The 26,941-nt window shown below is 43.4% G+C and overlaps 1 protein-coding gene across 6 annotated transcripts in view; it reads right to left on the bottom strand.

Moving 5' to 3' along the window:
* The window catches only part of OTUD7A (OTU deubiquitinase 7A), a 548,435-nt gene that overhangs the window by 86,629 nt on the left and 434,865 nt on the right, over positions 1–26,941 (bottom strand). For all 6 annotated transcript variants that reach the window (XM_033921034.1, XM_033921035.1, XM_033921037.1 and 3 more), the window contains one exon: positions 18,783–18,895. In XM_033921034.1, the coding sequence (XP_033776925.1) occupies positions 18,783–18,895 (113 nt within the window). The remainder of the gene's footprint in view (positions 1–18,782; positions 18,896–26,941) is intronic.

Raw genomic sequence — 26,941 nt, 5'->3', positions numbered from 1 at the left:
AGGCAGGCATGATTCTCTAACTGGCGCCAGTTGACATGGGCGCTGGTTAGATAATCGGGAACGGGGGAGGGGAAGCTGCCCTTTCAGGTAGATGTGATTCTGTAATTCTGTATAAGACGCCAATACGCGATTCTCAGCTGCTTCTTAGGCTGCCACCGATACAGGCATCGTAAAGAGAATCAGGCCCTAAGAATATTGCCCCTGTAATAAACAGCCGATGCAAATGTTTCAGCAGACAGTCTCCAAGTAAGGATGTCTGGTAAACCTCTTCTGTTAGATACCTGTGGAAAACAGTACTTTAATCATATTCACAGAAGTCTGCATTTAAACCTAACTGCTCAATGTTCATTATTTATTTATTTTTACCAGATCATATACAGTAGCGACACGAGTCCAATAAATTGTATGCAGGTGAATTCTCATGGGCAGAAGTGTAAAGCACAGTCTGCAATTAGGCAAACACTCTAATTCTTAAGTGTAAATGAAAGTCTATTCTAGGATTTAATATGAGTCTACAGGTTCATGTTCAAATCTGTGAAACTGATGTTTCTTTTTTTATTTTGCACTTCTCATATTCACAATCTATATAAAGAGTTTAGTATATTTGTGGAATATTATTGCACTTCAGAAAGATATCTCAAAAGCTGCAAATAAAATTGTATTCCTTAATGAATATTCATTGGCTCTCTGTTCAAGCAATAAAGCTCTTTTTTTAAATGAATATTAACACTGAAAAGTTTATGTTTTTGTTCCTTTGCACGTAATAAGACTATTGCTTCAGTTCATTAATCTCTCCACTGTACCTCTCTCAACCACGTAAGAGAGCGAACAAACGTCAAAAGATTTGTTTGGACACATACATTGGGATCATGAGCCTTTACAGAGCTCATTTTCGAAGCAGACAGACAGCTGAAAACTTCCAAACTGCAATTTTTGAAAGGCAGAATTTAGTTATTTTACAATGCAATTCATCCAAATACCAAGGAGGCATTTGTTGGTTGGGACTAGTGCTGCCCGGTTCACGATTCGAATCGGTTCATCGATTCACTTTGGGTGAATCGATTCGAATCGGTTCAAAACAACAAAAAACCGGCTTCCCGATTCGCCTGACCCTCTCCCCTCGTCCCCTAAAGCAGGAGCGGCAGATGCCGCACCTGCTTTAGAAGGCAAGGGGGGAGGGTCAGTCGGGAAGTGCTGTTGTTGGCTTCCCCTCCCCCCGGCGTCCGGTTTCCGGCTCCCACCCCCTCGGCCTTCCGCTCCCCCGGCCTCCCCGCACTATTTACCTTCCAGCCAGAACAGCCTGCAAGCAAGATCAGAGAAGGGACGGGACCAAAACGGAGGAACCATCTCCGAAGCGGTACTAAGATCGCTAACACCGCGATCTTGCTTGCAGGCTGTTCCGGCTAAAGGTAAACAGTGCGGGGAGGTCAGGGGGTGGAAGTGGAAGGCCAGGGGGGTGGAAGCCGGACGGGAGTGAGAAGTCCTTCGGGGTGGGACAGGCAGGCAGGTCTTCAAAGGGGGTACAAGCAGGCCTTTAGGGGTAGGATAGGCTTTCAAGGGGGTACAAGCCTTCAAGGGGGGGGGAAGCAGGCCTTCAAAGGGGGGGACAGGTCTTCAAGGGGGGACAGGCCTTTAGGGGGGGACAGGCAGGCCTTCAGACGTGGGATAGGCCTTCAAGGGATGGATAAACCTTCAAGGGGGAGGCAGGCCTTCAAAGGGGGACAGGTCTTCAAGGGGGGAGACAGGCAGGCCTTCAGGGGTGGGATAGGCTTTCAAGGGGAGGATAGGCCTTCAAGGGGGGGAGGCAGGCCTTTAAAGGGGGATAGGTCTTCAAGGCGGGGATAGGCAGGCCTTCAGGGGGGGGATAGGTCTTCAAGGGGGGGGAGACAGGCAGGCCTTCAGGGGTGGGATAGGTCTTCAAGGGGGGGGGAGACAGGCAGGCCTTCAGGGGTGGGATAGGTCTTCAAGGGGGGGACGAGCCTTCAAGGGGGAGGTAGGCCTTCAAAGGGGGGACAGACCTTCAGGGGAGGGGGGCCCTGGTATAGAAGTAAACGGAGGGAGGGAAGGGGGGGTTCAAAGAGATGTGCATATGCTGAACTTTGGGGAGGAAGAAATGGGTCTGAAAATAGAGGAGAGGGAAGGAGATGATGGACAATGGGATTTAGGGTAGGAAGGAACAGAAAGGGAGAGAAGTTGGATGCAAGGGATGGTGTGGAGGGGGGATAGAGATATTGGATAGGAGGGTAGTTAGGAAAAGAAAGGGAGAGATGGTGGACCCTGGGGTGGTGGGGAAGGAAGGAGAGATGCTGGATGAAAGGGTAGTTAAGAAAAGATGGATCTGTGGAGGGAGATGAAAAAAAGAAAGATGCCAGACCTCCTGGGGAGGGAAGAGAAACGGAAGGGGAGGACAGAGATGGAAGATGGATGGTTAGCAGGGAGAAAGAAGAAAGAAGGAGACCCTGTCAAGCAAGTTATCAGAAGACAACCAGAGCCTGAGACCAACAAAATTTGAATAATGACCAGACAACAAAAGGTAGAAAAACTAATTATATTTTCTGTTTTGTGATTACAATATGTCAGATTTGAAATGTGTATCCTGCCAGAGCTGGTGTTAGACCGCAAACGTGAGCGAGGATTTAACAGAGAGAGGAGAAGTCTTTTTTGATTGTTTATTTTGTTTACACCACAGCGCCAGTGTGGTTAGGAGAAGGCAAAGGGGGTGAAGAGGCTATAAAATAAACCCACCAGGATGTTTGAAAAAAACACCCAATTGGGCAGGAAAATCGAATCGAATCGAAAAACCAATTCAGTAGGCTGAATTGATCGAATCAAATTTTTTTTTTCCTGAATCGGGTAGCACTAGTTGGGACTAGGGTAGGCTCAAATTAGGACATCATTCAGTGATAATGGAATGGGGAGAAATGTCCAAGGCAAAAAAGGATTTTTTCATTGTAAGAACAACCTTTTTACATATTTTTGAACAGGACATCTCAATATTTTCTCTGTTCAAAAATGGCTGTGAGATGGATGGGATTTTTTGGACATTAGTTTAAGTTCCAAGTTTATTTAAAAATTTGATTTAATCGCAAAATACAAATCCAATGCGATTTACACATAGCTATAAAATCAGGGTAAAAAGAAAAAGTCACATTACTTGAACCAGACAATTGGAACAATTTTAACAAAACAATACATGAGAGAAAGGGGAGAAAAAAAAATGAAAGGTTTAAATACAATTCATAAACAAATAAAAAAGGGATAGGTAATGAAACAAGAGGTTGGGAAAGGTTACCCATTTAATATTCGCTTACCAGCACTATTAGTCCGCTGTGAAGTATCCTAATTTAATAGAATTTTAATGACTCAGTTAAAGGCGTCCTTAAAAAGCCAGCTTTTCAGAAGACTTTTAAACTTACTAAGGAGCAGGACATCCCAATTCTAACTTGGGCATTCTCTGAAAATTCAAGTCTGTGGGTAATTTGAAAACTAAGTGCATGCATAAAAATATGCAGATTTTTCCCTTGTGCACTTTTGCAAATCTTCACAATAAACATATGCATGCACTTCTGTGTTGAAAATTACCTCAGGGAATCTATGCGTTTACTTTTTAGCAGACTGGTGAAACATGCTGAATACCTTCACCCCTCTTAAACATATAGCTACAAGCTAACTTCAAGTCAGTACAGTACAATGGGGAAAACGTGTCAGATGTTACAAAACTGACATAGCTTTGAGACTAGAAAGGAGAGCTTAAATTGTTGATTAGCTCCCTTTCAGCATTCTATCATAGACGAGAAAACCCCCTAAGGCTTGATTGAAAAACAAAGTAGCACTTATCTTTTAGCTGCCGACTGTCAGCTTTGTAACATCTGAGGCATTTTCCCCATTGTGCTGTACTGGATTGAAGTTAGCTTGTAGCTATATGTTTAAGAGGGGTGAAGATAATGAGCATGTTTCACCAGTATGTATTTAAACTGGAAACTGTTTTGTTTTGTTTGACTGTGTGTGGATTGTGTTTCCAGTTCCTCCATTTTTTGTTTTGCTTTTTAGCACACACACATTTCAAGGTAAATTTATACATATATTTTGAAAACTCTCTCCGAGCCCTTCCCCAGCATTACATCTACTCAGTCTGGATAAAGTTTTGCATCTATAAGCTATTTTATAAAAGCAAATTGATTATGTATCGTTTTCTATGCGGAAATGCTTCCAAAAATTGCCCTCTCAAATGTAATCACCTAACTCTAATGGACCATTTCTGTATCAGCAAAGGTTAGTTTGAAAGTTAGTTTGCAATTTGCATATGTAAATCCCAGGCTTGCAGGCTTCTTATATATCACCTGCAAGCCCAAACACTATTGAAGTAGTGTACATTCAGATACAGCTGGTAATTTTCTGTGCCTAGAAGGCTCACAATTTAAAAAAATCACCAAGAGCTGACTTGACATTTGAAGTCAGGTCCTCTGGTTCTCAGCCCAGTGCTCTAACCATCAGGCTACTCTGCTACTTCACATGGATATCCAGCCAGTCTTTTAAAACACCCCCTCCCCCGCCCCACAGTACCTTTTAAAACACCCCTTAAGCCTGGTGGTCCAGCAGTGTATAGGCCAGCTGGAGCGTGCTTTGGGCTCGCCCTGCTTTCTGAATGGCTGCATCAGTTCTTGCAGGACTCGCGAGAACTGACTGCAGCCCAGGCAGCAGCGCAGAAAGCATGCTCCTGCAGGACCATAGACCGCTGGATCACCAGGCTTACGAGCCATTTTAAAAAGTACTGTGGGGAAGTTTGCATGCAATCACTGCTGCCGGAGTAGTAAGGAGGAACATGGGGATGGGGAAGAGCAGGTAGAGAGGAAAGAAAGGGACTGCATTGGAGGAGCGAAAGAGGGGAAAAGATGCCAGCATCTGGGGGGGGGGGAGGCAGGCCAGGAAGATTTGTGGCCTTGAGGTGAGGTGAGGTGAGATGGGGTGGGTGGAGGGGATCTTTAGAAGAAGGGAAGAGACATGGGAGAAACTGAACATGGGGAGAGATAAGAACATAGAAGAGAATTGCTGGACGAGGAAGGACTGCAGGGTCAGGGATGCAGACTGTCAATGGTAGAAAGGGAGAGGGTAGGAACAGTGGAACATAGAGGCAATGCTGGAAAATGGAGGAGATTAGGACACTGAGGGACAATGCTGGAAAAAGGGCAGATGGAGACATGGAGGTAGGACAGGGACAGAGAAGGAAGATGCTGGGTAGGGCAAATAGGGATGCAGAAGGAACAAGGATGGTGGACCTGGGAATAGAAGAAATGTCAGAGGGACAGGAGACCCTGCACAAACAGAAGAAACAAATAAAAACAGAAAAGAGACACATGGAGTCAAAGTAAATTACGAAAAAACAAAACAAAATGTGTTCAAACAACAAAGGCAGAAAAAAGTGTTTTATTTTGCATTTATTAATTTAAATGTTAGCTTTTGGAAATAAACATCTCCGATATCTTGCATTTAAAATAAAAAAGATTCTGCAGGACGGGGGGTGTTTTAAAAGGAAGGGAGGGTGAGTGGGTGGGTGAGTGAGTGGGGGGTGTTTTAAAAGGGCAGGCAATTTTTTTTTAAAAGGTACTGGGAGGGGGGAGGGAGAGGAAGAAAAATTTGTTAGTTGGCTGGGACAGATCCCTCCTGTCCCAGCCTATCAGAGCCTGGCAGGGAGTGAGAGAGGCTGGGTGCACAATTTGGTTCAGAATGGGTTTTTTTCTTGTTTTCCTTCTCTAAATCTAGGATGCATCTTATGGTCAGGCACATCTTATGGAAAAATATGGTATACATGTTTTAATATTGCATTACCCTTAACAAACTTTTGCGTTAATCTATGTTAATATAGATTTTGCTGTAAAAACATTAATGAGCTGAGTCAAATGCAAAGGCATGCAAAACAGCTCTTTAGTATTCAAACAGAATTAATGTAAATCATCTTATGCAAACCCCTGGTGAAACAGAAACTTAACTGTACCTCCCTGAGCTGTATTCAATATTCTGCATTAAGCTCTACAGGCAATATTTCTTATGCTAGCTGTGACTTGATGAAAAATTCCTTGCTGGGCTCCAGCTGTGGCTACATTCTTGAGGCCACACAGGCTGTTGTTATCTGACATGCAGAACCTCCTTAAAGTCCATATAGTGGCAGGATTTTTACAGCAGTGGGGTGGCTGAGGGGCCAGGCCGGCTCGTTCTTCAGTAGAGAGCACATGTAATCACTAACAAAAACCGCATAATGCTTACCATGTTATGAGCTAGATTTAAAAAAATGGTGCCCCAAATTAGGTGCTGAAATGATCTGCACTAAGCTAGAATTTTGTAAAGGGCACTCTGGGTCTGATTCTCTATAGCGCATGATAAAGTTAGGCGTGGTAGGCATGCTACCACCACCTAACTATCCAAAGGTAGAGCATGGTTTTTTTTTTAAACTTAGGTGCGCTATATTAATGCGCCTACCTTAGGCATATGAAGGCGCATAGCCACGCCTAAGCATGTGTAAGACAAGCAGAGGCGTGGTTTGTGCTGGAAGTTGCCTTACACGTGCTTAGGTGTCACTATGTGCCTCTGAAATGCTGGCCTACATTTCACGTGCCAACACAAAACTGCAGGCGCGATTCTACTATGCACGTCTAGTGGCTGATTGACAACCATGCACCTGCATGCCTACTATGTAGGAGTGCTAAGGTGTGCTAGAGAATCTAGCCTTCTGTGTGTAGCATGTTTTATAGAATACTAGATTAGTGTGCATTTTGCACCTAATTTTGGGCACCAGCATTTAAACCTGCCAAAAAGGCTGGTGTAATTGCTGCCTTCCAAGTGACGGTAGCTAGATGTGTAAATGCAGGTATTCTATAACATTGTGCCTAATTTATGGGAACGCCCATGACACGCCCATGCCCCTCCTCTGGCCACACCCCCTTTGAATTTCCACACTATGAAATTTAGGCATGCACATTATAGAATAGGGTGAAGGACAAATCAACGTATAACTCCTAATTACTGCCAATTAAGTGCTTGTTAACGCCAATACCTAACTTAGCACCAAGTTTACACGTAGATCTGGGATTCGTGCCCAAATTTAGCCGACCTATATAGACATTGGGAGTATATACATATTTTCACTATATTTGCCTGCTAGTAACGAAAGGGTTGTGGAAAGCTGGAGTGGAGAGAAGGTGACAGCAGGCTCAGCCACACCAACAGAGAGCACAAGCGGCATTTAGTTTGGCAGCCTTGAGCAAATTTTCAACAGCAGCATTTAAGCAACAAAATTACAGCTTTCATCTTCCTAAACAAGGTTAACTTCTATGATATACCAGTCATATTGAATTTATATGCAAAGGCATTTGAACAATATGTTAATCTTTAAATGTCAGTGAAGGTTAAGCTTATACTGTGGGGCTAAGAGTTTTCTATTTTTACATGAATTTAAGTGCTATTTCCATTAGCTGCTAGTGCTGGCAAGGAAGTAATCATAATAAAAGGCAAGACCCTGCCAAAAAAATCTTAAATAGTACATCTCTGTCTATCTATATCTCACATCTATCCAAAGAGCACATTAGAATCTAACTTGCTTTGTTGAAAATTCTGTTACAGACATATTTGTTATGTTTGTAAGATAGTAATTTGACAGACCTACAGTATATTATGTATTACCAATGCAAGAAAACTCAGTTGGTTGTACCAATCTTCTACTATTAGGGTTTATTTTTAGGCTGGTGCAAGAGATAATAATAATAATAATAAAAATCAATGACTTTTGGGAAGTGTAGTTAAATTTTTGCAGTGGACTTCAGCTTAAAATCTCTTTTAAGAGAAGATTAGGTTCTTACCTTGATAATCTTCTTTCCTGTAGGGAGGGACAGGAGTTCTGACTAATGGGTACTTTCCATTTACTCATGAGGACTGCAGAAGGCGTCATCTACATTTTTCAACTCTGCCTCTTTGTGTCACTGGGCAGTGCCCCATCTCAAGTTTCAAGTTTTATTTTAATTTGATGAGTCGCTTAATTTAATTTTTACTAAGCGAGTTACAACATAGAAAAAAATAACATTTATTTTAACATAATGTTTAAAAATTTTTAAACAATAGTTAGGACCAAATGACATACAGACTTACTGAAACACTAGGTAAAAGAAGGGCAGAACTACAATTCAATATTTTTAGGGTACAGAAGAGAACCATAAATAGAAAAAAAACATTAGGAGTTCATATCAAAGCAGGTGATCATCTCTAAAAGAGGAGAAATAACAAGGAGGGCACGGGGAACTCCCCAACCAAATCAAGTCAATTACCGTAATTAAACAGCAGGAAATTCAATACAAACAAAGGTGGACCCAAATACGCCACTTACCTGTATGCAACCACCACTAACATTTATATAGCTGTTATAAGCTCTCCCATGGGCTTTGCCATAACAAACTATTCCATCACACATTGTACTTGTCAAATTAGTGGCCATTGCTACTGACTTCAAATTCTTATTTACATTTTACTTAAGACTTATTTGTATAAGAAGTATTTGAAAGATTTACATTACCAGATATGTAATTCTCTGTTAATGTACAGATTTTTTAATATTGTTAACTGCATCAAACTGCAAAGGTTTTAAGGGTTATAAATACATTTTTATGTACTGTCATGTTCACATCCACTTGGCTGCCCTAAGACAAGCATTTGGAGACTTACATCTTAAGATCATCACACCAGTTGTGAAAGGTCTTCCAGTACTTAGCATAAGTCACAACAATCACTGGCTTCTTGGACTTTAGAAGAATAACTAAAACCAGCTCTGAAAAGTTTTTCTGCACTAAGGCTGCATGCTCAAAAGTCATGCTGTAAGACCAATGCTTTCCAGATCCTCCAGGGAAATTTGTCCTTGTGACAGAAATGTTGGAAACACAGGTAGCTTGAGACAGCTGTCTCATTGTAGCCATGCTAGGTTTGCATAGCATGGCTAACTTGGTCAATCCAACAATACTAAAATCATGAACCCATGATGGGTTGCTATCTTTTGAATAAAATGGGTGTGGCCTTAGGGATATGGACAATAGCAGTTTTAAGTCACTCCCAGTGCATCTCCTATGGGAGGGGTCTTAGGTACCTGGGTCAATCAGGGCCTTAGGCCCCTCCCCGGTGCATCCCAGGGTGCACCAGGAAGGAGAAGGCCTGCCATTTTGAAGAAGCAGGCTTGCCGGCCGGAGAAAGAAGACATCCCTCCAGCCAGCTTTGCTTATAAAGGTACAGGAGGTCTGGGTGGGCTTTGCAGGGTGGGGGTTGGGGGTCACCGGCAGGAGGGAGTCGGCATCACTCCTATCGGGGATTGTTTCGGGGTTTGTGGCAGGAGGGAATGTGCATCCCTCGTGCCGTGGACAGTGTGGGAGGTTTCAGGGGTGGCAGCAGGAGGGAGTGGGCATCTCTTCTGCAAGCAGACTTGCAGTGGGGTTTGGGGGTTTCCTATCACTGCTGCTCAGCTTATCGTGGCAGGGAGATTTCCTTGCTACGATCAGCTCAGTGGCAACGCAATTCTCTAGACGGTGCCTGTGACATGGATGCCAGATAGAGAATCGGGGTGGTTAAGCAGGATTAGGCATCTGTCCGTTAGGAAGGACACGATTCTGTATTCATGTGCGATTCTCAAAAGTCGATTAGGCGGCTGCTGAGACTGGGCATCCTATACAGAATCAGGCCCTTCCAGCCTAGAAAAAAAGGTGTTGGGAAGTGCTTACATGCTAATGGGAAAATTAGCCCGTGGCCATTAATGGGAAGAATAGAAAATCGGCCATTTTACTGCTGTGCTAAAAGTGGCCTCAGTGCGCAGGAAAGACCTACGCTGGAGATAGCACTGACCACTTTTGAGCGCAGTTTAGTAAAAGGCTGCTTAGATTATAAGCCCTCTGGGAACAAAAAAATGCCTAATCAACCAGAAAGTAACTCACAATGAGCTAGAACTGAAAACCAGTATGAGCTAAATCCAAAATCTCTTCTTCCTTTCCCTTCCCTTTCACAGGCATTGTTTACAAACACCATGCTTATATTTACCACTGTCCAACGCAGGTAGAAATACACACGGGTTCATTCCATCAATGATTTCTGAAAGATCTGTTTTGATATTTTATAGAGACACCTAGGTGCCAGTGCTACTTTAATGGATTTTGAACTGTATTATTTAGACAGTGAAATGTGGAAAATGTGTAAGGGTATGAAGATTTTACAAGGAATCATATTCTTGTAACTTAAATTGGATGCATTTCAATTTCCCTGGAGGGCAAGAGAAATGACAGCTCTACAGCTGTTACTGGAAAATAGCAGTGGGTATGATGATATCATAAATGATGTGAGTAAAGGTTAAAGGGGCAATTTTGAATATCCTGTGTTACTGCAAGGCATGCAAGTTTGTATGGATGTACGGTACCTTGCAGCTAATTAGGGCAATGACCCATATAGTTTCCATTACGAAACAGCCTACAGTATAAATTGTGTGGACAGCTGATATGAAATGAAAGCAAATGTGTGCATTTCCAGATGGAAAGGTATGTATTCTGCTTAATAATAGAGGCGTGTATTTATTAGTCCACATTCTTTTCATTAGTGTGCCTTAAACAATCCAGCTCAGGCTAAATTGATTTAATGTGCTCTGGTCCGGTGTTCTTCAACTGCCAGTCCGTGGACCGGTGTCGGTCCTCAGAAAATTCCTGCTGGCGAGATCCACCGAAATTTCCTCCCGGTCCACGCAGGGCCGGCGAGATTGATGAGCTGCAATTTCCTGCTGGTCCACGAAGGGCCGGCGAGATCATGGGGAGCCTCCGACAATGGCTTTCTCCCGTCCCAGCAGCTCTCGGTACTTGCCAGCGCAGCGATTCACTAAGGCAGCCTTGGGGCTTTTGCTGAGTTGTGGTCACCTCTGATGATGCAACTTCCTCTTTCCTCAGGGGCAGTACGACCCATCAAAGGACCCAAGGCTGCCTTAGTGAATTGCTGCGCTGGCAAGTACCGAGAGCTGCTGAGAGGGGAGAAAACCACTGTTGGAGGCTGGGAAGCTGCTGGACAAGGGAAAATAAAGGGACAGCTGCTACTGGACCTGGAGGGAAGGAGGAGAGATGCTGGTGAGACGGGAGGAGGGAAAGGGAAAAAAAGAGAGGTACTGCTGGACAGGAGGAGGAGGTAAGGAAGAAGGAATAAAGGAAGGAAACAGCTGGCAGGGAGATTAGAGAAGGGGAAGGGGAGAGACAGGAATGAGAAAGTAGAGAGATTGATGATGGGAAGGGGGTCAGCAGAGAAATAAGCAGAGGGACAAAGATGCTAGATCTGGCGAAGGAGAGATAAAAATGAGAGCAGTGAAGCTGGAATGAATCATGTAAAAAGGAGAGAGGGGCACAGGCTTGATGGAAAGGGGAGAGGGGCATAGAAAGAAGGCAGATACAATATGGAAGGGGGAGAGGATAGACAGTGGATGGAAGGGGCATGGAAGAGACAGATGCTGGATTGAAGAGACAGAGAGGGTAAGATGCTGGAAGGAAGAGAGTGAAAAGAAAATGAAAGCAGAAACCAGAGACAACAAAAGGTAGAAAAAAATAATTTTATTTCTATTTTGTGATTAGAATATATCAGATTTGAAATATATATCCTGCTAGAGCTGGTGTTAGACATAACTGGGGATTGCAAAGCCCAGGCAGTGCTTCTTTAGCTTCCAGCTGGCTTAGGGTTCTCTCTGACCAGGGGGCACTTGCCCTAGTTGCACTCCTCTTAACACTATTCCAGTCATGTGTGACTGCAGTATTATGTTAGCATGATATTTCTGTGTAGCATTCTGTAATAATTTGGCTTATTCAGTTTTCTTGATAGTAGAGGGGATATATGTGAAGGGGAGGGAAGACAGGGGTTTTGTTGATCCTTGCTCTGTATTATTTATAAAATGACAATTGTACAGAATATTGTTTCTTTTTATACTTTAATAAAATACATTCACTATGAAATCATAACTGAGGCTTGTGCAGATGGGATCAGATGGTTTGCGGGGACTGAGCTCGCGGAGACAGGGTAGAAACGGGTTTTTTAAAATTTCTGTCCTAGTAGTTTGCTGGTTCACAAAATAATTCTTTTATTTCCGCCGATCCATAGGTGTATAAAGGTTGAAGAACAATGTCAACTTAGGGGCTCTTTTACTACATTGCATTAAACAGCTAGTGTGGGTTTTACTGCACAGAAGTTAGTACAGAACTGTACTAACATCTACCATGTGGTAAAACCAGAAGCATGGCGGCACACCTTCACTAGCTGCTTAATACAGGTAGGGAAAGGGAATGGGGCATGACAAGGCAGATCAGAAGTGTGGCTGCTAATGACATCTAGCATGTAGTGGGTACCATGCACTAGCTGTCGTAACTGATAATGGTCCAGCTGCACTTACCGCCAACCTCAAGATGTGCTACTAGCAATAACGTAACATAACATCATGCTTATAGACCGCATAACCAGAAGTTCAACGCGGTTAACAAAAGATTAGCAATAAAATAACATAAGCAATGCCTAAAACTATTATCCAAATGCTTTGAGAAAAGATGTCTTCAGCAAAGTTCTGAAATGTTTGTAAGAAAAAGCTTTACTTAACAGCGGTCAAAATTCTTTATCGTAGGAGGCTGCCTGAGATGCTAATGTATGATCCAACCTTGAAACTAAGGAAAAATAAACATGGCATGAGATTTTCTACTGTATTTGTGAACTACTATGAGAAATCTACCAATCATATAGATAGGAACAATGTCACTCGCGACCTTATAACAAAGGCAACCCAACTTAAACAGTACACCAGCCTCTATCGGGAGCCAGTGTAACTCACGATAGAATGGAGTCACATGATCATACTTCTTCAAACTATAAATCAATCTCACTCCCTTATTCTGAATTAATCTAAGTCTAGCCATCTCTTTCGTAGTACATGTTAAATAAACTATATTACAGTAGTCAAGGAGACTCAATAGTAATGATTGGACTAGAGGTTTGAAAGCGGAAAACTCAAAATATGGTTTTATGGTCCGGAGCTTCTATAAAGTATAAAAGCCCTTTTGTACCACAGAATCCATTTTTCATAGTCAAATGTTGGTCAATAACGACTCCCAATATTTTAATCATTGGGTGGATTGTATGTAAAGTTGAGTCTATAGTAATTGATAGTTCATGGAATTTTTTGTGCGGTGATGCCACAAAAAACTTGGTCTTTTTGTGATTTAATTTAAGCTTAAAGTTTTGCATCCATGAATCCATCAGTTTCAGTACAGACTCAACCGTATGCGTAATGTGGGACATGATAGTGTGGCCCTAACCCCAATCAGCTCTCCTGATCTGATCTCCGCTCTTCAATTTCCCCACACCTAATCCTATCTTCAGATTTCCTCAATTCGCCCCACTACCACTACTACCTCTCCAATCTTCTGATAACTGAACCTCTGCAAGATCCTCCCATGAAGCTCAGCTCTACCTACCTGCAAGATCCTCCCATGAAAGTCAGCTCCACCTACCTATCTTCAGCCCTAGACTTACTTTGATGTAAGCCATAGTGGTCTAGTAGCAAGGAATGGAAAGAGTCCCCCTTTGATCCTGTCCCATCAGGCTATGGGTTCAAAGTGATGCCACTAACCCCTAGCAGTAGTCTTGTAGTATTACTGCCTGGGGTTCATCCTTCCTTATATAGGGAAAGGGACTGGTAGCTCAGGCCACATTTGTCATGTTAACAGCAACTGGGCTGTGTTACATGCCTGGGCTTATGGTACACAATATCCATGTGGTAACTGCCTGCCCTGCTTTGCACTTATCATGCATTAATTTTTGCTGGCAATATGTGGTAAGTGCAAAACCTTAATGCGCTCAAGAGCTCCAAAAAGTCTCTATTAAAACAAATATGTAAAACCAATTGAAAGAGAAATCTACTAAAAAATTCAAACATGTATCCTAAAAGAAAATGAACCAAATTTTTCTTGCCTGTCCACATATCTATTAGTATCTTATGCAACTGAGACTGAATAGAAGGTGAAATCTAAGCAAACTTCTTGAAAAATCACCACAGCTCTACTATGACTACTATATGAGGTATCATTCAATGTAGCCCCCAAATTTCTTTCCTGCCAAGCTATAGCAACCATATACAAAATGACAGGGCCTGTAAGAGTCTGATGACAACATGACATTTTGACATTAAAAACTAAGTCGGGATGGTGCATGATGAGAGTGAAGGGGAGACTATTCTTGAGAAAGCCATGGGACGAAACATGTTGAATGGGTCCCTTCCCAATGCAGATTAAAAAATCTTAAAAACAATAAGAAACAAGACGATGCTGAAAATGGCTATAAAGCTAAGTCATTTAAAATATTTATATTGCATCCATTAAACACTAATGATACCTCTGAAATCTTAGCGATTAATGAGAAACTTGACCAAATTTATCACTGGCTGGATACAAACAGATTGGCACTTAACATTAAAAAAAACTAATGTTATGCTTTTTCCATGGAAAGAGTTTTCCTCTTGTTACTCCAATTTCTATACAAAACGTCCCCCTTCTATTGGTTAATAATTTAAATATTTTAGGGGTGATTTTTGATAATAAACTAAATTTTCATGATCATATTAGTAATATTATGAAAACTACCTTTTACAGATTACGTAAAATTCGATCTATTTCTAAATTTCTATGTTCCAAATCACTTAATATCCTTATTCACTCTTTGGTGATTTCTAAAATCGACTATTGCAATTCTCTCTTCAAAGGAATTGCGTTAAATGAAATAAAACGTCTTCAAATCATTCAAAATGCCTCAATTAAGCTTATAACCAAATCTAGAAAGTTTGACCATGTAACACCACTTCTTAAAAATGCACACTGGCTTCCAGTTATTCATAGAATTACGTATAAGCTTTGTATAATGACCTTCAAAACCCTTTGTAATAAGACTCCTGCCTTTTTATTTAAATTATTAATTCCATATTCCGCAAATAGAGTTTTGAGATCTAATGAACAAAACCTATTGACTATTCCTTCGTTGAAAATTATTAATACAAGAGGCAATTTATTTTTTCGGTTACTGCACCACAGACTTGGAATGTCCTTCCAATATTCTTAAGGGAAGAACAGGAATTCGGAAAATTTAAAAGTAATTTAAAAACATTTCTTTTCAAGGATGCCTTTGAAAACTAATTTTAGTATCCGATAACCCTATTAAATTTTATCTTATTTTATCTTTGTTATTTTGTTAACCTTCTGTATTTTTCCCTTAAATGTTTTCTCTTTACTTTAAAGATTTGTATTTCATCCCTCCTTACCTAATGTTATGAGTATGTTAAAATTGATTGTAATTCTGTATTGTTTTTGGGGTTTTTTGTATTGTCACCCAACAAATGTAATTTTAAACTGTACATCGCTTAGAAGTATGATTAAGCGATTAATCAAAAAATTATTAAACTTGAAACTTGATATAAGTTTTTTTCTTATAATATATTATGAGCACTAAGCACTTTTCTAAATAATTAGAAAAAGCAGATTTGATGGTGATGATAATGATACATATGCCACAAAAACGCATTTCAGTATAGCCGTTGAAATAGTGATTGGTTGGCTGGTGGCATTTCTGATTAATAAGAACATAAGAACATAAGCAGTGCCTCTACTGGGTCAGACCCGAGGTCCATCGTGCCCAGCAGCCTCGCTCACGCGGCAGCCCAACAGGTCCAGGACCTGTGCAGTAGCCCTCTATCTATACCCCTCTATCCCTTTTTCCAGCAGGAAATTGTCCAATCCTTTCTTGAACTCCAGTACCGTACTCTGTCCTATTACGTCTTCTGGAAGCACATTCCAGGTGTCCACCACACGCTGGGTAAAGAAAAACTTCCTAGCATTCGTTCTGAATCTGTCTCCTTCCAACTTTTCCGAATGCCCTCTTGTTCTTTTATGTTTTGAAAGTTTGAAGAATCTGTCCCTCTCTACTCTCTCTATGCCCTTCATGATCTTGTAGGTCTCTATCATGTCTCCTCTGAGTCTCCTCTTTTCCAGGGAGAAGAGCCCCAGTCTCTCCAATCTTTCAGCGTATGAAAGGTTTTCCATGCCCTTAATCATTCGTGTCGCTCTCCTCTGGACCCTCTCAAGTATTGCCATATCCTTCTTAAGGTACGGTGACCAATACTGAACACAGTACTCCAGATGCGGGCGCACCATTGCCTGATACAACGGCAGTATGACTTCTCTCGTTCTGGTCATAATACCCTTCTTAATAATACCCAACATTCTGTTTGCCTTCTTCGCGGCTGCTGCGCATTGTGCTGTTGACTTCGTTGTTGTGTCCACCAGTACACCCAAATCTCTTTCAAGGCTACTTCTCTCTAACACTAATCCCCCCATTTGGTAGCTGAACATCGGGTTTTTTCTCCCTAAATGCAGGACCTTGCATTTCCCCACATTGAAGTCCATCTGCCATTTATTCGCCCACTCCTCCAGTTTGCTTAGGTCCCTTTGTAGGTCCTCACACTCTTCCGCATTTCTAACCCTTCTACAGAATTTAGTGTCATCCGCAAATTTGATAACTTCACACTTCGTCCCCGTTTTAAGGTCATTGATAAATACATTGAACAGCAGCGACCCGAGTACAGACCCCTGCGGAACCCCGCTCGTGACCTTCCTCCAGCTCGAGTAATGACCCTTCACTCCAACCCTCTGCCTTCTGCCTGCCAACCAGTGTTTGACCCACCTGTGCACGTCCCCTTCCACCCCGTGGTTCCACAGTTTCCTAAGTAGCCGCTCATGGGGTACCTTATCAAAGGCCTTTTTGAAGTCGAGGTAAATGATGTCTACGGGTTCCCCTTTGTCCAACTGACTGTTTACCCCCTCAAAGAAGTGCAGTAAGTTTGTTTGGCACGATCTTCCCTTGCAGAAGCCATGTTGGCTCGCTTTCATCAGCCCATTTTTTTCGATGTGCTCACAGATGCTGTCCTTTATCAGTGCTTCTACCATCTTGCCCGCAACCGATGTCAAACTGACCGGCCTATAGTTTCCCGGGTCTCCTCTTGACCCCTTTTTAAAGATAGGTGTAACATTTGCTATCTTCCAGTCCTCCGGGATCTCTCCAGTTTTTAAGGATAGGTTGCAAACTTGTTGGCGTATTCCTGCTATCTCATTTCTTAGTTCTTTTAGTACCCTAGGTGGATACCGTCTGGGCCTGGTGATTTGTCGCTTTTCAATCTATCTATCTGTTGGAGGACATCCTCATGGCTCACCTCTATTGTTGACAGTTTTTCTTCTTGGTCTCCATGGAAGATCACGTCGGGTTCTGGTACACTGGATGTGTCCTCGCTTGTGAAGACTGACGAGAAAAATGTGTTTAACCTGTCGGCTACCTCTTTTTCCTCCTTTATCACTCCCTTTCTGTCTCCATCATCCAAAGGTCCTACTTTCTCCCTCGCCGGTTGCTTCCCTTTAACATATCTGAAGAATGATTTGAAGTTTTTTGCCTCCCTGGCCAGCCTCTCTTCGTATTCTCTTTTCGCTCTCCTAACCACTTGATGACACTCTTTTTGACTTTTCCTGTGTTCTTTCCATTTGAAATATAACTGTTAGGTACATTTGGTACTACCATTTTTCCCCCGAAAATAATACACTGTCTTAAATTAATTTTGGGCTCAAAAAAGGCACTAGGTCTTATTTTCGGGTTGGTCTTATTTTTTTCATGTACAATGACCATCTCTTCCTTCCTCTCCTCCACCCCAATTCTTCCTATTTCCTTTCTCTCCCCACATGTGCAGCATCTTTCCTCCCCTCTCTACCATCCCCTTGTGCAGTATCTTTCTATCCCTCCCTCCCTCCCATCTCTTGTGCAGAACCCTTGAAGCTTCCATCCCACCCATCCCTTGTGCAGCAGAACCCTTGAAGCTTCTATTCCTCTCTTCCTCCCATCCCCCTGTGCAGCATCTTTCTATCCTTCCCATCCCCCCTGCCACCGCTGCGCATCCCCCCCTCTGCTGACCCTTTCATCTCTCCCTCCCATCTGAACCCCGACTGCGAGCCGAAATACCTGGAAACAAACGGCAGCATCAGCAGCACAGGCTGCATTGCGACCTATCCTTCTTACGTCCGGGTGTTCTTCTGCTGCATCACTGATGATGTCATCAGCAACGCGGCACGGAATGGCCGGACATGAGAAGGGCAGGCTGCGATCCAGCCTGTGTTGCCATTTGTTACCAGGTATTTCGGTCTTGCAATCGGGGTTCGGATAGGAGGGAGAGATGGAAGGATTGGCGGGTGGGAGGGGAGGGAGTGCTACTGCCGATGACTAGAGCTTATTTTCGGGGGTAGGGCTTATATTAAGTCCTACCCTGAAAATCATGCTAAAGCTTATTTTCGGGGAAACATGGTATATGAGGCAAGCACATGACTTGTACATACAAATGATCTTAACTCTTTATTTGGCTTGTTGCTCAGAAGCAACATGTGTCTTCTATGGCTCTTATGGGAGATCTGCATCTCCAAATGCCTGTTACTTGGCACTGATGCTCTCGTTCAACATCAAGTTACGTAAAGCAGACGTTACACCATCTGCCAATTAAAGGGTTAAAAGAGATAAAAACATTTAACACATATGTCCAAATAAAAATCCACACAAAAGGGAAGGAAGATGAATTGTGCACACCAGTTTGCTTCTATGAATAACACATAATATAAGGGTGAAAATAAATACTGTCTTTCCTAACAGGTTTTATAGACGAATGACGAATGCAAACTTACCCACCACCAGTTCCTCCGCTTTTGCTGAAGTGTGTGCGTGGTTCGCTTGAAGCTAACTTCAGCAGTTCATTCCATTCTCGCTCCCACTCTTCTTCAGTGTAAACTAACCCAGACTGCAGAAAAGGGAGTAAGTAACTGATAGTACACTCGGCAAGTAATCCAGCTCAACACAATTAAGCAACGATGTCCCATCAGTAGGAATATGTCCACATTATAGATGGTATGAGACTAAGCTGCATTCAATTTCTACTTCCTCTTCCCTCCCCTCTCCCGGTCTCAATGAAAATACAATATTCACAGGAAAGAACTCCTCTGGTGTATTGAAGAGTTGGCTTCAATAAACCATTTTCATTGTGAAAAGCAGAGCAAAAATACACAAAAGACAATTTAGGATGAATGAAAGCTTCAAAATAGCAGCAATTTATAAGCTTAAAATATGCAAACTTTAGCATTTTTTATTGATTTGCTTTTAGTTACCAGCTACAGATCTTGCTGAAGTAAAGTATGAGGAGGAGTCAATAAATAAGATGAATTTAAGTATAGTAGCAAGACAATAAAATATACTATATTTATTAACAATCTATTATTGAAGTGAAAGACGGCAGCCGTGAGAACACTACAGAATGCGTGAATTTACTTCAAAAACCTCCAGATTCTCTTTTGCTTTCCCTTCCAAATACCAGTGTCATAATGCAATGGAAACAGACAAGAAGACATATATTTACTCAATAATACAGAGCATCACAGAATTCAGAGACTTATTATTTTTATAATTTATCACACAACTACTGACCAGCACTCCCTTTAATTTTTTTCAAAATAAATCACCCCATGGCATAGAGCTTTTTGCCAGTGTATTCCAAAGTAATCCTATTGCATCCGAGCTGGGTTAGGCAAGTTTAAGGAAAATAAAACAGGTGACAAACAGCAGGACATGAATGAGCTGTGCTTTGGGCCAGGGATACATGATAAACCCTCAATTTATTCTCAGCAGAACTTGCCAGTGGTGTTATTTACCTTTCATAAGAACAGCCTTACTGGCTCAGACCAACAGTCCATCAAGCCCAGTAGCCTGTTCTCACGTTGGACAATCCAGGTCACCAGTACCTGGTCAAAACCCAAGGAGTAGCAACATTCCAGCATCTCAAAGAATAGCAAGATTCCGGAACCTCAATGAGAGCAACATTCCAGAGCTGAGATTGTGATGTCATAATGCCTCATTCCACAGTGTCTCAGAGTCACCTTTATTAGTGATGTTACAATGGTTTGATTGTCCTATACTTAGCACACGTAGGAACATAAGAATACATACATATGCCACAAAAACGCTGGGTCAGACCAATGGTCCATCAAGCCCAGTAGCTTGTCCTCACGGTGGACAATCCAGGTCACTGTTACCTGGCCAAAACTCAAAGAGTAGCATCATTCCATGCTACCGATCCAGGGCAAGCAGTGGCTTTCCCCATGTCTTTCTCAATAACATACTATGGACTTTTCCTCCTTTATACCTATCCTATCTTGGGGAATTAGCTGACTCAGTTGGCCTGTTTGAAAACTAACCAGGGATGAGTGGCTAAATGTATATACCTAGCTTAATTAAAGGCTTAAATTTAGGATCCTAAAAAGAAAGCAACTATGGGAGTGAAATTAGGGCATGGAGAAAAGTTAAAAACCTAGGTACAAATTCTCAAAACTGCACCAAAAGTTAGGCGGCGGTAGGTGCCCTACCACTGCCCAACTTAATTGATTTAATTGGTGATAAATGGCATGGTAATTGACCATGTTGTATAAAAAAAGTAAAACACAATTAAAAGAAAAAAATGTAGGCATTTGCAAAAGCCTACTAAAAGCGCCACTGAACTGCATCCAGACGCCTAAGGATGTCTATGTCTAAAGTTGGCATGGTTTACACCCAAAGTTGACATAGGCGTTAGAGAATGACACAGCAAAAAAAATTGTCACCGCGACAACCGTTCCTGTCACTGCCACGTCCCCGTCCCTGCCCCATCCCCGTGACCACTGTCTCTGCCCCGTCCCCGCAACTACTATCCCGACGATTCTAAATAGAAACCACAAATAGCAGCAAAAAAGGTCTGATGGACCTTCAAAGTAACTAACTTTTGTCTCGAGCACTGGACTACCAATCATATGCCATATAAATAATATAATTGAAAAAAGGAGGGAGTCTCAGTGTGAAGGACCAGTGAAAGGAGAAAAACATCTCCAGCACTCACATGCTAAGGTGAAGGTCTAATAACCTCCACCTGCACACCATCAACATAGAAACATAGAGTATGACGGCAGAAAAGGCCGACGGCCCAACAAGTCTGCCCACTCAAGAACCCTCCTTCCTCCCTCCCTCCTTCGGAAATCCATCTTTAAGCATTCCTCTGGAGCGACCCCACCTGTCTGTCCCATCGTCCCTTGAAGTCGAGCATGGTTCTGGCCTCGACTACCTGACATGGAAGACCATTCCATCAATCAATTACCCTTTCGGTGAAGAAATACTTCCTGGTGTCCCCATGAAATCTTCCCTCCTGTGTGTACCCACTAACCAAATCAAAAAATAAGGTGAAATAAGGTGAAATTCAACAGTGATAATAATAAATCACATATTCACAGTGCTGAAACAGAGAAAACTACTTTGAAGGTCCCTCCAGCTGACTCCCAGAATCAAAAAGGAAAAACTTAGCTTGCAGGCATGGTCCATAGATGAAAAACAAAGGCAAAGAAACACTGTAAACTGCCAAGTGGATTGTTATATGTGGGACAGACCAGCCGTAAAATAAAGATCAGACTTTTGGAACATAAGAGCCGGTTGAACACTTCTACCATGTCTGCTCCAATGGTTCCTCACTGTTTGGACAAGGGCTATGGGTTTACCGATCTGACTTGGTTTATTATCTAACAAATCCCTGATGAGTTCAGAGGTGATAAGTTTGCCCGCATTCAACTTCGGGAACAGTTTTGGATTTTTGAACTTGATACTGTTTACCCACATGGCCTGAACGAATCTATGGAGTGGAATACCATAGTGTAATTTGGGCTTTCATTTGATTGGCTGTTGCTCATGACTCATGCTCCCTGCTCAGCTTTTAAGCTCTGTTTGCTTGCTGCTCTGTTGGCTCCTCCCTCTCTCCAGGCTGGCTTGTTTGCTTTATTTGCTGCTCATGGCTGAATAAGTGCTGTCCGCCTAAAGTTACAGGTTCCTGAGGAAGGGACCTAGAGTCCCCGAAACCGGGCTGGTTGAACCTACTCCTGAATTTCATCTGACTTGACAGTTTACAGTGTTTCCTTGCCTTTGTTTTTCATCTACGGACCATGCCTGCAAGCTAAGTTTTTCCTTTTTGATTCTGGGAGTCAGCTGGAGGGACTTTCAAAGTATTTTTCTCTGTTTCAGCACTGTGAATATGTGATTTATTATTATCACTGTTGAATTTCACCTTATTTCACCTTATTTTTTGATTTGGTTGGTGGGTGCACACAGGAGGGATTCAATGATGGTGTGCAGGTGGAGGTTATTAGACCTTCACCTTAGCATGTGAGTGCTGGAGATGTCTTTCTCCTTTCGCTTGTCCTTCACACTGAGATTCCTTCCTTTTTTCAATTAGTTACTTTGAAGGTCCATCAGACCTTTTTTGCTGCTGTTTGTGGTTTCTATTTAGTATCGTGTACAGCTTTTTGCTTAGTAGAGTTAGTTTTACTACTATCCCCACAGCATCAATACAAGCCTCAGTACTGCAATATTTAGCTTATTCCTTCCTTATAAATCAAAGTTCTGGCTGCTGAACTAGAAAAGAGATGGTCAGCTGGCAGGGTTTTGTTTATAAATATTTATCAACACAACTAATATACTCCTTAATCCTAAAGCAAAAAAAAAAAAAAGAAAATAAATAGAATTTTTTTTTCTACCTTTGTTGTCTGGTTTCTGCTTTCCTCATCTTTTCATTCAATTCCTTCCATCCACTGTCTGTCTTCTCTCTGCGTCTTTCATTTGCTCTGTTAATGTGCCTCTCCCTTTACCTCCCCCCCTCTAATTGGTCTGGCAACCATCTTTTTCCCTCTGTTCTCCCATAGTCTGGCATCTCTGTCTTCTTCCCTTCCAGGGTCTTCTCCCCACTCTCTGTTCCCCATTTCCCTTCAGCATCTTCTCCCCACTCTGTCTTCCACATTTCCCTTCCGCATCTTCTCCCCACTCTCTGTTCCACATTTTTCTTCAGCTTCTTCTCCCCACTCTCTGTTCCACATTTCCTTTCAGTGTCTGTTTCTCTCCACCCCCCTTCAGCGTCTGTTCCTTTCCACCACCAGCCTTCCCTCTTGGCACCCCTAGCGCAGTCCGAGCATCTCCCTCCCTCCCCCTTACCTTCACGGCGCATTTTAAATTTAGAGTAACTTGTTGAAAGCCGCTGGAGCCTACATGCAGTCGCATGCGTATGTGGGCAGAAGCTTTTCCTTTGATGCAACTTCCGGTTGCGTCAGAGGAGAAGCTTCTGCCCAAAGACGCATGCGACTGCACGTAGGCTTCGGCGGCTTTCAACAAGTTACTCTAAACTTAAAACGCGCTGTGAAGATAAGGGGGAGGGAGGGAGATAGATAGATTCGGGTAAGTAGGAAGGGGGTCGAGTGCGATTGGTGACCATGCGCGTTCCTTCCCTTAACTGTGGGGACAAGGCCATTCACCGCTCCATGGGATGGTAGATGGCCTTGTCCCCGTATCTGCAGTGAGCACTTCCCCCCCCACCGTTTCAGCGGGTTACCCACGGCTAGCCGTGGGTAACAGCCACCGTGTCATTCTCTAATAGGCATCCTTCAGCACCTCTATGAACGTGTTTCTTGTGTAAAGTAGGCACCAGAAATGTAGGCCTGTAAAACACTGGCCTATATTTCTGGTGCCTACTTTAGACATGGCCGCGATGCTGAAAATGGTGCCATTTGCAGAATCTGGGCCTTAGTGCTAATTTTCATCCTCAGACACCTAACTTAGGTGCCAAAAAAGATAAATATTTATACATGTAAGTTGGCATAAGTAGCTATTTTAGAACACATGCTACATATATATATCCTGAGGTTGTGGGTTCAAATCCCACGGTGCTCCTTGTGACCCTGGGCAAGTCATTTAATCCCCCATTGCCCCAGGTACATTAGATAGAGTGTGAGCTCACAGATAGGGAAAAATGCTTGAGTACCTGAATTTAAACCACTTAAATAAATAAAAAGAAAAGAAATAAGTATCCAGCATGCACAAGGGTCATGTTTGGTGCATGATTTGTGTGGATCATAAAACTATACATGGGTTTTCTATTTTGCAATGAACATTTGTGTGTGTATATATATCACAAATAATAAAACCCTAAGCGCGCATGGCACACTGGCGATTTCCCTCCTCCTGCCCTCACTCACCAACTGATGGAGGAAGCACAGGCAAGCTCTCTCCCTGCCTGGGTCCTCGCCGCCCCGATTGCTCTCCGTGGCCATATTTGGCGACTTGAGGCATTGCTGGTGGCTGCCGGGAGGAGGGCTTCGAGCCGCTGAAGACTCCTGAAAGCGCGGCAGAGGGTCGGTCACTGCTCCTGTGAGGACCGCGGCCGGCTGTACCAAATTTCGCAGGCCGCACAGCACCTCAGTAGAACATTTCCTCTGACATCAGAGGGCACGTGCTACCGAGGTGCAGAGCGGCCTGCGAGGTTCGCAAAAGGCTGCATGCTGCACCGGTGGAGCAGGTAAGGGGTGCTGCTGGACCGGGGGAGCAGGGAAGAGGGACAGGAGGAGCAGGAAAGAGGTGCTACTGGACTGGGGGGAGCAGGGAAGAGGGACAGGGGGAGCAGGGAAGAGGTGATACTGGGCCGGGGGAGCAGGGAAGAGGGACAGGGGGAGCAGGGAAGAGGTGCTACTGGACTGGGGGAGCAGGGAAGAGGGACAGATGGAGCAGAGAAGAGGTGCTACTGGGTCGGGGAAGCAGAGAAGAGGTGCTGCTGGACTGGGGGAGCAGTGAAGAGGTGCTGCTGGACCGGGGGAGCAGGGAAGAGGTGCTGCTGGACCAGGGGAGCAGGGAAGAGGGACAGGTGGAGCAGAGAAGAGGTGCTACTGGGTCGGGGAAGTAGGGAAGAGGTGCTGCTGGACTGGGGGAGCAGGGAAGAGGTGCTACTGGACTGGGGGAACAGGGAAGAGGGACAGGGGGAGCAGGGAAGAGGTGCTACTGGACTGGGGGAGCAGGGAAGAGGTGTTGCTGGACCGGGGGAGCAATGAACAGTGACAGGTGGAACAGGGAAGAGGAGCTGCTGGACCAAGGGAGCAGGGAAGAGGTGCTGCTGGACCGGGGGAGCAAGGAAGAGGGACAAGAGGAGAGGGGAAGAGGTGCTGCTGGACAGGGAAATGGAGGGGGAGGGTATGCTGTTACTGCACAGGGAAGTGGGGTGGGGAGGGAAATGCTGCTGGTTAGAAAAGGGGGCTGGGGCTGAAAGGGAACTAATGGGAGAAGGGGGCTGGGGGGGCTAAAAATGGGTTTGCAGCTGGAGCTGGGGCTGAAAATAGGGGACATGTTAGGGAAGGAGGCTTTACTAGCACCCGTTAATGTAACGGGCTTAAACACTAATATATATATATATATATATATATATATATATATATATATATATATATAGGTCAAGAATTTCCCATTGACATTTACACCTGCTAAAAGGCATGCATAATGGTCAGCTAACTGCTCATCTGGGTCTGGAGACTGGAGGAGTAATTGAGAGGAACCCAACTTAATTCTATGGTGTTGAAAAACCACCTTAATGAGACAAAAAAAATGAGATTTGGAGCTCGGGTCCTTAATTTACTCCTCTTGATTCTGCAGTTTAGCAAAATTCAAACACTTTTACATCTAAGTAGAACAAGGAGAGCAATTCTATAGCAATGTGCCTGCTTATATTTAGGTGAGCACTTTCCTTTATAGGATCCTAGTGCAACTGGATATATAGACCTGCACCAAATAGCATATTTTACTATTTGGCTGAATATGAATAATGAAAAATGTTGTTCGGTCAAATACGAATAATGGGCTTTGAGCTTTAGCATAACAAATAATAAAAGAAGCAATGTGAAATCAGGGATGAAGTGTTTATTTCAGTAGAATAATCACATAGAGAGGCATAATAAAAAAAACATCTAAGTCCCCTTTTGGCCTAGGCCCTAAACGCTGAAAGTAGAAGCAGGGAAAATGTTAATTCTCAAAAAAAAATATTCAAAATGAGGTTATTTTTTTAGAATGGCCTGCCTCTACGTTCAGCTGTTTAAACACTCAGACCACCACTACTTCTACACTTAAAACACATAATCAACCAAAAAAAAGACTAAGTCCCAAATGCCCAAAACAAGAGCTTTTAGGCGAAGGAGGAGCCAGTCCTTTGCCTAAAAGCTGGATTCTGTCAAAAAGAACACAGGTTATAGAATCCATCCCCCTCTCCCCAGCAACGATCACGGCAGGAGAGATGGCTCATCTCCCCTGCAGCGATGGCGATCCCCCACCCTCCCGAACTGCGGCACTTCGGGGGGTGGATCGGAGCAGGCATCTCTCCTGCTGCGATCCTCCCACCGATGTGCCGCAATTCTGGTGGGTGGAGGGAATCGCCATGCTGCAGGAGAGATACCCAATCTCTCCTGCCGTGATCCCCCCGCACGATCAGATCGGGCAGCAGGGAGCCTAACCCCTCCTGCCCCAAAGCAGCCCCCACCGCCCGATCCGATATGGGCAGGACGGAGCCCAAGCCCTCCTGCCCCGAAGCAGCCCCCACCGCCTGATACGATATGGGTAGAAGGGAGCCCAGGCCCTCCTGCCCACGACAACCCCCCCACGACCGCCCCCCCCCCAAACTCCTGATCAGGCTTTTTGATCGTCCAAGTACCCATTTAGATCACTTTGTAGATGTTTTTGTTTTTTTGATTATGAGCCCCATAATGTATTCGGGCATGATCTACCACCCTTTCTGTAAAAAAAGTATTTCCTTAGATTACTCCTGAGCCTATCACCTCTTAACTTCATCCTATGCTCTCTCATTCCAGAATTTCCTTTCAAATGAAAGAGACTCTACTCATGCGCATTTACGCCACGTAGGTATTTAAACATCTCTATCACATCTCCCTTCTACCCGCCTTTCCTCCAAAGTATACAGATT

The sequence above is a fragment of the Geotrypetes seraphini genome, chromosome 14 (assembly GCF_902459505.1).
Source record: "Geotrypetes seraphini chromosome 14, aGeoSer1.1, whole genome shotgun sequence".
Taxonomy (NCBI): Eukaryota; Metazoa; Chordata; class Amphibia; order Gymnophiona; family Dermophiidae; genus Geotrypetes; species Geotrypetes seraphini.
The sequence above is the reverse complement of the archived record's forward strand: the minus strand, read 5'-3'. Positions and strand labels throughout refer to the sequence as shown.